The 10135-nt window shown below is 32.9% G+C and overlaps 1 protein-coding gene and 2 long non-coding RNA genes across 12 annotated transcripts; 2 read left to right on the top strand and 1 right to left on the bottom strand.

Moving 5' to 3' along the window:
- Positions 1 to 6: 6 nt before the first annotated feature.
- LOC111831983 lies at positions 7 to 3326 on the top strand. 10 transcript variants are annotated; one of them, XR_002835071.1, is made up of 16 exons: positions 7 to 310; positions 405 to 453; positions 540 to 625; positions 709 to 818; positions 1015 to 1163; positions 1254 to 1337; positions 1426 to 1547; positions 1635 to 1730; positions 1796 to 1921; positions 2020 to 2133; positions 2246 to 2332; positions 2426 to 2500; positions 2621 to 2691; positions 2772 to 2845; positions 3004 to 3081; positions 3157 to 3326. It is a non-coding gene; the product is annotated as an uncharacterized LOC111831983 (long non-coding RNA). The 10 variants fall into 10 exon arrangements; XR_002835077.1 differs by having other exon boundaries at positions 405 to 472; positions 1836 to 1921; XR_002835072.1 differs by having other exon boundaries at positions 405 to 472; positions 1809 to 1921.
- Positions 3327 to 7622: 4296 nt separating this feature from the next.
- Positions 7623 to 8564, bottom strand: LOC17894838 (uncharacterized SDCCAG3 family protein). The gene has a single exon (XM_006300932.2). It carries the CDS (start codon positions 8201 to 8203, stop codon positions 7754 to 7756), a length of 450 nt encoding a protein of 149 aa, XP_006300994.1. The 5' UTR covers positions 8204 to 8564; the 3' UTR covers positions 7623 to 7753.
- Positions 8565 to 9407: 843 nt separating this feature from the next.
- On the top strand, positions 9408 to 10135 carry LOC111831843. Its single transcript, XR_002834932.1, has 3 exons — positions 9408 to 9540; positions 9691 to 9753; positions 10020 to 10135. It is a non-coding gene; the product is annotated as an uncharacterized LOC111831843 (long non-coding RNA).

Raw genomic sequence — 10135 nt, 5'->3', positions numbered from 1 at the left:
CATACTTTTTTTTTACTTGTTTACTTGCTTGCTTGCTTGCATCCTCCCTTCCTTGTTTATTTCTGCCTTCATATAAATTTGTTTACTTGTTTTTTTGTCTGCCTTCATACATTGCTTGTTTGCTTGTTTGCTTGTTTGCTTGTTTGCTTGTCATTCATTGCTTGTTTGCTTCCTCCCTTCCTTGTTTTTTTTTTCTTTCTGCCTTCATACATCAGGCCATGCAAAAGATGGAAAATGAGTTCATGATATATTTCATGGTTCTTGCAACCACAAACAAACCTTTTGACCATGATGAGGCTATCATTAAAAGGTTGCCTCGTATGTAATTTATAAATAGCTTCCTTGTTAGACTGAGCTTTCTGTCAAATTTACATGTCGTGAAAAGTTTGTGGTATCTTCTGCAGGTTGATGGTAGGACTACCAAATGCTCTGAATACATCAAAGATATTAAAGGTTATTTTTGCAAAAGAAGGTTTGTCTCCTGATTTGGTATGTTTTATATTCTGTTCACTGGAACTTATCTCTTATGTTTTCTCTAGCTGTATCACGGAATCTGCTCACTAGTTCTACTTGCTAACTTCTCCGATGGTTTGACCTATTGCATATTTTAGCTAAAAATGTGTTGGTGAGTTCTGTGGTTGGATTTTGTTTGTTTCCACTCTGAAGTATGTGTATCTTTTTCTTAGCTTTTTTGAGTTCATGTTTCAGGGTACAACACCTAAGGCAGATTTCACTACGTATCTTGTTCCAGGGATTGCCTCAAATCTAAATGATGTTTTGCCTTTCTCATTCGAACAACCACCTCAAGTTTAAGAAAGGTATTGACTTTTCAATATCATAGATGTTTAACATGTCAAGTTAAAAACGTTCAAGAGGGATAATGAGTGTTATTTATGTTTATAGCAATAGAGTGTTAGCTTAATGTAATTTGCTTGTGTTCCTCTGTATGCATATCCCAAGTTTGTTGATATATTGACCTGCTTAAATTTTATCTTTTGAGGAACGTTCTTGTAGTCAGCCAGCTTAATGGTTGTATCAGAACCAGAGCTTGGATATGTTCAAGGGTTACGTCTCTGGAGAAATACCTCTAGAGAGATCAATGATGAGATTTTCAAGGGTTATCAGAAAGGAAATCCCGAGGGAAGATAATGAGATCGTTGCAGGTTGCTCAACTTCTCAACATGTATCTATAACAATGCTTAATATGCACATGAGATTTATGACTCTTCCTGGCTGATTTTTTGTTGCCTTAGCATATGATTTCTTGAACACATACAAGAATGACACTTGAAATAGACTTACAAAGTTGGTCCAAGTCCCCTTCTCAAGTCAATTTGGTAAGAAAACTATACTGTAGTCAAGACAATCCTCCCTGTCATTGCATTTTCTTGATTGAACTGAGGCTTACACTTTGCCAAACTGCAGGTGTCAGATTCCTACCTTTAATTTCAGAATGTCCGAGGAAAAAAAGATGTTGTTTGAATATGCCAGAGAAATGCATACTCTAAACAAGTTTTTGTCTAGACATCGTGTCGTGTCTCTAACTGGTACCCTTTTCTTTACATCGGTTATTCGTCTTCTGTCCCGTAAGTTTCCTTTCAATAAACTACCTTACATTTTAATTGATGGATCAGGTGAAACTACCGCAAACTCTCTACAAAACCAGTGTGCACTTTTCCATTGCAGTAGCAAAAGTAGATTGATGGATGTGCTTTTCGGGTATGAGGCAGGTGAGGCAACTACAAAGCTTTTAAGTGTAACTTCAAAGCATCATTGCTATAACTAACTTTTTCAGGACTGTGAAGTAGAATGAACCTGAGTATTGAAAATTGTAGAGGAAGAAGGAGAAAATTAGTATTGACAAACTATCTATGCCATCTCCAAAGATTATTCCACGTACATATCCATTAATTAGTATTCTGTAAGTAACTTTGCATCTATAACATATATAACCATCCTAGTATTTTTATATCACAACTTCTTACTGACTTATTATATGCATGTGCCTTTTAATACTAGGTTTATGTATGTCCAAACTGTGATGATGATTGATTCTGAGGTCATTTTGAAAATTTCCAGAAGAAGAGCGTATGCGCAAAAGAGTATCAAACTCTAATCCATCGGGGAGTACAGGTAGATACTAATCATTCTTTCTGTTATGACTTTTCGATTTCCTATAGAATAGATTCCAATCTACATGAATCTGATAATTCATATTTGGTATCTATATTTGTGCTTGTATTAGTATCTACAAATCTAGTGGGGACACTAAAACTGAATAAACTAGTGACCACTTGTTTACAGCCAAAGCCACCATTTCAAATCAAATAAGGTATTATAGCCTACATACTATTGAATAACATGTAGTGAGGCCAAATGAGCTAAACAAGAAAAAATATTGATGAGTTTCTAATTTCATTTTTAGATCATGTAAGCTGCCAAAGCATCTCTAGATACCAAAGATCAACAACATGGCCATGAACCATGCTAAGCCTATATTGTGAGTTATCATCTTCTTGGTTTTAAAAAATCTCTTCTAATACATAGAACTATTAGTTTATGCAATTTTGAAATATCAGTGTTTTATATCCAAAAATGTACTTATTGGTTGAAGTTACAGAAAGAAGCCATGAACTGGAGATTGGTTGAAGTTACAGAAAGAAGCCATGAACTGGAGCAAGTGTTGATAGGGTGATTCAAGTGTCCAGTATGTATTCGACATTTTTCTTATATTCAGTATTTCAACTTTTCTATTTTGTTTTCTTATGCAGGAGCAAATTTCATAGCCAATACAAACCATCTGAGCTGCTATGGTTCATAATTTGATAGAGATACAACTTACAAGGTAAATCAATTCTCTCCACGATTTCTAGACCGTGGTTTAAAGAGTCGACTTGCAAATAAAAATGAGTGTTTTTTTATAGAAAAAGAATAAGAATAATATTGAGTTTAGAGTTCCTAAAGGGAGTTTTTACCCAAGTAACATTATTATCTTTAAAATAGCTTGCAGGAGACTAAAAATCGTGTGTGAAGAAGAATGTTGTTCAAACCTCTAAATATGTGGCACAGAGGAGACAAGCGGTAGGAAAGCATGTTTCAGAATTCTATTTTGAGATCCGAACTGTCCTAATTAACTTAGTGTATCGGTTTTGCCAGAGGTTGTTAGCTTTGGCACGTAGGAGATGTAGAGATCATAGATGGCGGCGCATCAACTGAATTCCTCGGCAATCACCAATTGCCACTAGACAACATTCCATGTCTGCATACATTCATACATGCATACATACATTCATACATGCATACATACATTCACGTGCATACATGCATACATCCACCCATGTCTGCATACATTCATACATATAGACATGCATGCATACATTCACATGTGCATACATTCACACATCCATTCATGCATATTTTCTTTCTTGATGCATACATACATTGTTTGTTTATTTACTTCCATTGTCAACGTGTTCACTTGCTTTCTTCTCTGTTTCTTGTGCTTGCTTTGTTGCTCATTGATTACTTGATGATGTGTGCTTGTGTCATTTTTGTTTGGCGTTGATTTTTTTTATTTTTGCTTTTATGTATTGCTTGCCTCCTTTGATTCTTTGAATATTCTGCTTACTTCCTTCTTGTTGTTTGCTTACATCTTTCAACATGTTTCTCTTGTTTATTTGCTATATTCTTTGTTTGTTTGATCATTGCTTGCTCATTTTATCCAAATATTTAATCAAAAAAAAATTATCCAAATATTGCTTAAATTTTTGCCTCTTTGATTCTTTGATCCGCCCCTTTTCATTCGTCATTGCTTTCTTACATTATTTCACTACTGTTCCATTATTTGTTAAGTTTAAGAGAATTTTTTTAAAATATCACCTTTATAGGGGAATTCTCTTAAATACCACCAAAACATTAAATTATAATTTTTTCCAAAAATAACACAAACCTAAAACTTAAAATTTTCACCTTCAAAACTAATTTCTAAATCCTAAACACTACAGCTTACCCTAAAACTATACCCTAAATGTAACTAGTCAACCCAAACTTATAAAAAAAATTCTACATCTTCAAAATTCAACTTTTTAAGTTTGTGATATTTTTGGAAAAATAAAACTTTTTGTGGTATTTTTGGAAAAAAAACAAATGATGGTATTTAAAAAAAAAAAAATTAACCTATCTAAGGGAATTTCTCTTTAAGTTTTGGTGTTTCCAAAAATACCACACTAAGTTTATTTTTCCAAAAATCACAAACATAAATATTTTTCCAAAGTGTAATTAATTTTTAGGTTTGGATCAATTATTTAAGATTTAGGGTATAGTTTTTAGGGATATGGGTGTTTAGGATTTACGGTTTAGTATTGATTGGAAAATTTTAGTTTTAGTTATATGATATTTTTGGAAAAAAAATAAAATTTTAACGATATTTTTAGAAAATAAAACTATTAATGATATTTTTGGAAAACCAAAAAAAAACTCAAATTAGTGGTATTTATGAGTTTTTCCTTATTAGGATAATTCTCATACATATCATTAAAATGATCTTTTTCCAAAATACCATTACAAACTTTATTTACCAATAATACCATTAAATAGATAAATTTTCCAATAATACCACAAAACTAAAACTAAATTTTTACATTTAAAACTAAATCCTAAACACTTTACCCTACCCCCTTAAACTATATACTAACTATAATAGTCAAGCTAAACCCAAAAACTAAACTTCAGACCCTTAAAAAATAATTTTTATGTTGTGGTAGTTTTGGAAAAAAAAAAGACTTCGAGTGTGGTATTTTAGAGAATTTCTTTAATTACAATTATGTTTTGAGTAATTTTCTTAAATACCACTAAAATGTGTATTTTTCCACAAATACCATTATAATTTTTATTTTCCAAAAAGCCAAAAAACTAAAACTAATTTTTTAAATATTCAAAACTTATTTTTAAATCCTAATGCCTAAACTTTTCCCGCAAAAACTATACCCTAAATATAAATAGTCAACCCAAACATAAATTTTTTTTTATGTTTATGGTATTTTTGAAAAAAAATTTTGGTATATTTATCAAAAAAATTTGGAAAAAAATTTTAAATTGTGGCATCGGAGGTAATTTCTCTTATGTTTTCATTAAAATTATTCTATTCTAAAACTATATGCATATTTTAAATATTTTGAAAATATTATGACAATATCATATAGTGAGAATATAAGATTGGATCGGTACATAATTTTATTTGATATCCCCTCTCTACCCATATATTTGTTCCTTAAAATTATAAGAAAAAGCGAGTTTGAAGAGTTTAGAGACTCTTGTGGTAAAATTAATCCCATTCACTTTTCATTAGCTTTATATACAAACATTCAAATATTTGCAGTTCAATATTTTTAATATATAAAAAAAAAAATTAATAATCTTCTAGTTACGCGAAAGAAAGACATACAAATCAATGTTAATAAATTTAAGTTTCTTACTACCATCTTTAAAGTATGATATGTTTTTGTATTCCGATTTACCCACAAAAGAAAGAAACGAGTATTACGTAATAGGACCGAAATGTCATTGTATTGTATGTAAAGTAAATTATTGTTTATTTCAAATTGAACCGGACCTTGAACATAACAACCAAACCACGACTTCAAAACTACCGATCCTACATTCTTGTGTGCATAGTTGCATACATTGATACATATACATCGATACATATATGCATACATCTATTCATACACTTAAATTTATATGAGCATACGTACATTCATGCATGACTTGCTTCTTTACTTGCATCGTCAACTTGCTTTCTTCTTCGCGTAACTTGTTTACTTGCGCAGCCGGTAGACACTTCATGCAACTTGCCACTCTGTTCTCAAAAGACTCGAGCTTTCTCTTTGTTTCTTAGACCATCTCCAAAGGGAGATTCTTAACCCAAAATTAGAGTTTATACTGATTTAAAATAAATTCAATTGTAAGTAAATGATAAAGAACGCCCCTTGCTGGAGGAGTTTAAGGAGTGGGTTCTAAAAGGACGTGGCAAAATATTATTGGTTGGGGCAAAAAGAAATATTTTTCTCTCTCTCTCTCTCCTCTCTCGGCATTCATCTCTTTTTCTTTCACTTTTCTTTTTTTCTCTCTCCCTTTTATTTAACTATAATTTATGATAAAATATTATTGTATACTCTTTTTAAGAGTTTAGGGTTGAAGATGGCCTTATTCCGCGACTACAGCTGCTGTTCAACAAGCGCCATATATTACTAATAGTTTAGTGCCTTTCCATAACTTTTGGCTTCAACTCATAACTCTCCTCTTATAGTTATGGAATTGTAGTTTCTAATTAATCCATTGTAACAGTTTTTTAAAGATACAATGTTTTTGATGGTAAATTTAAGGATAGGTGTTGTTTTATTAATGGTGGTTGCTTTTGTGTTTCAAGATAGTATTGTTTCTCTTGTAAAACTTTCCCTCGGATGTCATTATCGAATTATTAAATCGAACATGTGCAGGCTAGTTGTTTGACCGAAACGCTTGGTTCTTCACCTTGCTCGGTTTGGTAATCGTGGAGTTGAAAATTGGTAGACCAGGTCCAAAGTGTTGTGCAATTTTACAAAAGTCACATTCTCTCTCACATTTTGTGGGTCATAGAATTAGATTGGACGACCCTTATTTCATTATCATCTACCTGTTTATTGCTTATGCACGTGCATGGTTGATTTGAGATTACAATGTGGAAAGTGACTTGAGAATCACATCTACGTGAGGACGGTCCTCTCTTAGCAAGCTGCCAGCTAAAACTCTTTTGTTGTTTTCTGTTCCACAAATTTCATTATAACCTCAATAATAAGCTTAAACTTAATTTTCAGTCATTTTCCAACACTCTTAAAACTGTATTATTGATTGAAAATTACCATATCTTTGACTTTTGAAAACCCTTAACTTCTTTCTATTTACTGTTGTGAATAGACAGAAGCTATTGTATATATGTGATTGAAATAAAAGTGGAGAAGAACTAATATCACAATCAGGTTAATTAGAATCATCTTTTAACTATTTTTTTGCTGTTGTGAAAATAGTAATTTATGAAAGTTTTGTGAAAGTGTTTTGATAATGACATATCTTGAATGATTGAAATTTGTTCTTTCTTTACAAAAAAAAAAGAATCATGTGAAGGCATTGAAAGCAGCAGGAGTCTTTGTTAAGAGGCAAAGCTTTGGTGTGTTAGCTATACTACTTTGGGGCCACACCTATGGGAACAATCTGGTAACCTTAGAAACTCCTGTTTTGTCATCAGCCTCTTTGTTTTATACCAAAACTCAAATCGTTTGGATCTGATTTTTTACGAAATTAATTGATATGAGTAAAATTTGTTAACACGTTTGCTTTTCAATGGCTATGGATTATTGATTTTTTTTTTTAACTTCCTGGCATTACCTTCTTGATTGCTCCTTTCTTGAAGAGGTTAGATTAGAAATAACATATGTTCCCGTTTTGTGTTAGAACGGAGTATATGTGTAAAAGGTAGATATTATTAGCATAGCTCCAAACGGAAAACATGAACGGAGTTTGCATTAAACAAAAAACATAATCCTGTTTTTCAAGAAAGCAATGCAAATGACACATACATCTCAAAATGAAGAGGGTAGAGACAACTACATAATAGTCTGAATTGCGTATCAACTGCATAAGTTTTTAGCAGAAGAGAACATTGGAGATAGCTTAAAGAAATTACAAAAAAAAAAAAAAACCAGTATGAGAGATTGACTTATTTGGTTTTGCTCACCTTGCTTCTACTTTTAACACGACTAGCTTGAGTTGTTCTTGTTCTAGCATTGAGCTCAGATTCCTCTCCTTGGTCGCTGAATCTGGAACGAACTCTGTTGTTCTCTGTCTGATGGTTGACTTGTTTGGTATTACTATTCTTTGCAGCTACATGATTCTTGGTGTTTCTTGGAGGCTGATGAGTGCTAGGCCATGAGGATGCATCAGAAGTCATTGAGTCATCGCTCTCATTGTTTCTACTATCATCACCATCATCATCATCATCATCATCATCTTCAACCTCTTTAACATGGAAATCATCATCATCATCATCATCATCATAGACAACTTCAGAGTGATGGTTTCCATGGAAGGTGTCTTCTATGTACATAGTCCATCCTGATTCACAGCTACTCTTCTCCTCAGCACCTCCATGGATTCTTGGAGACTCCATGGCTAACTTAACTTAGCTTTCTCTTAACGTTTACGTACCTCTCACTCAGCTTTTCTGATATAGCAGCTTGTTTGTGTGTATCTCTCTCTCTTTCTCTCTCTCTCTCTCTCTTTCTCTCTCGCTCGCTGTGTTTGGCTTTTGCTCTTCACACCATCAATAAATAGCTTGTCCTCTTTTGTCTGATTTTATATTTTCCTTTCTTGTGTTTGAGTATCAGGAAAAGCCGGAGCCTATGGAATCACACTCATATAATTGAATACCGGGAGTGAGTATCACCACATGGCAATCTTAGCACCATTGTTTTCGCACAATTGAAGTACTACAAGACAAGCCATTTCAGATATATATGAAAGGAGAGAAAGAAAGGTTTGGTTAATTAGCGCTCTTCTTCAAATAAAAATAGTACACTTCTATAATAAAATTTAAAGCACACCTATATATAAATTCTCTTTTACCTTCTCTTTTTTTTTTTATAGGGAATTGAGCATAGCATAATTAGAGTTCCCAAAACACGGTTCGAACCACACCACAGAACGTTGAGGGAGACAGAAAACATCAATATACCCACCAAACCAAAGTTTATCTGTTTTGCTCATAAGTGATGTGTAAGCAATGCTTATTGGTTAACACACTTGTCTTTTTTGTTTCTTTATAATTTTCTTTTTATTGATGATAGCCATATGATAGGAGGAGCGAGGAAGAGGATAGCTACACAAAACATTTACTAGTTTTTACTTCCCTATCTCTCTCTCTCTCTCTCTCTCTCTCTTTTTCTTTCACTGGGGTGTAATCAATCTCACAACTATAAAAGACCAGCTTTTGAGGTGGAAATGAGATAAGACCCACTCAACAAACAAGAAGGAATATGTTGGAAACCCATTTTCTTAATTAGGTTAGGAGCTGTTCCTCTTCCTCATTCCTTTAATACTCTTCTTCCCTCCCAGTCCTGTCTTGGTCATAAAAAGTGTTGCAGCCTTTTGTTGTTCCTCTCTCCTCTCTCTCTCTATCCCATATAATAGTTGTTTTCTTTTGCATTGAAGGTTATTTGTTTTGTGCATTTACTTCTATTCTTGAGGAACATGACAAAGCAGAGATAAGTATCAACTGTGGTGAAAATAGTAAAGAACTATAAAAAACGATCTGTATTGTTTCTAATGTATGATATGATGGTTTCACCTTAAGGCATTCTCTTTTTTTTTTTTTTTTTTTACAGTGATTGGAATCTATCTTGGTTACATACAGCTAAGCAAAAAAAAAAGATCAAGAAAATGAATCCATATAACATTAAAAACGGTGATGGTTGTAAGAGACTTTGACCCCTCTTCGAGCATTTAAGTGTAAATCAGTTTTTGGCCTTTATGATATTTTTTTGATCCTCTCATAGTACAAATAATAATACTCAGTGTGGGTCTCACGAGTGGAGATGTATTAGGATGTATTAGAATTGTACACATCGTTAATGCCTCCAAAGCTTTGTTTTCTTTTAGGGTCTCACCTTTGGATTTTCTCATGTGGGTCGTCTTTGTACTATCATTCATCCTCCTACACGTGTGAGTACTGTTTTCTCTCTATAATATCCTTTGTTTGATTAGTAAACACACACACACACACACACACACCTTTAGGTATTTGTTATTATCTTACACTTAGGTGGGTGAGTAGTAGTTGGGATTTGAGAACTTTGTATTGGCTTCTTTGTCATTCTCACATTGATATGTTCTAGAATATTACTTATGTTGTTAAGAGATGAAGTCAATGAACTTATTAGGAGTTGTATGCTTAATTTGTGATGATGATTTGGTGGTTTTGTTGAAAGGTTGATAAAAGAAGAGAAGTGGGTATGTCCCTTAGCACCAAACTTTTAGCTTTACTTTGAATGCCTGCTTTTGTCAGGTATACTTCCCCATGTATTCATTTGTCTCTTACTTCATA

Source organism: Capsella rubella, unplaced genomic scaffold (genome assembly GCF_000375325.1).
Source record: "Capsella rubella cultivar Monte Gargano unplaced genomic scaffold, Caprub1_0 scaffold_2, whole genome shotgun sequence".
In the NCBI taxonomy this organism is placed as follows: Eukaryota; Viridiplantae; Streptophyta; class Magnoliopsida; order Brassicales; family Brassicaceae; genus Capsella; species Capsella rubella.
Note: the sequence above shows the minus strand (reverse complement) of the source record. Positions and strands in the feature narration are given on the sequence as shown.

Bases quoted from the DNA above. Each gene is read 5' to 3' on its own strand.
- LOC17894838 (XM_006300932.2), bottom strand. From the start codon at position 8,203: ATGGAGTCTCCAAGAATCCATGGAGGTGCTGAGGAGAAGAGTAGCTGT.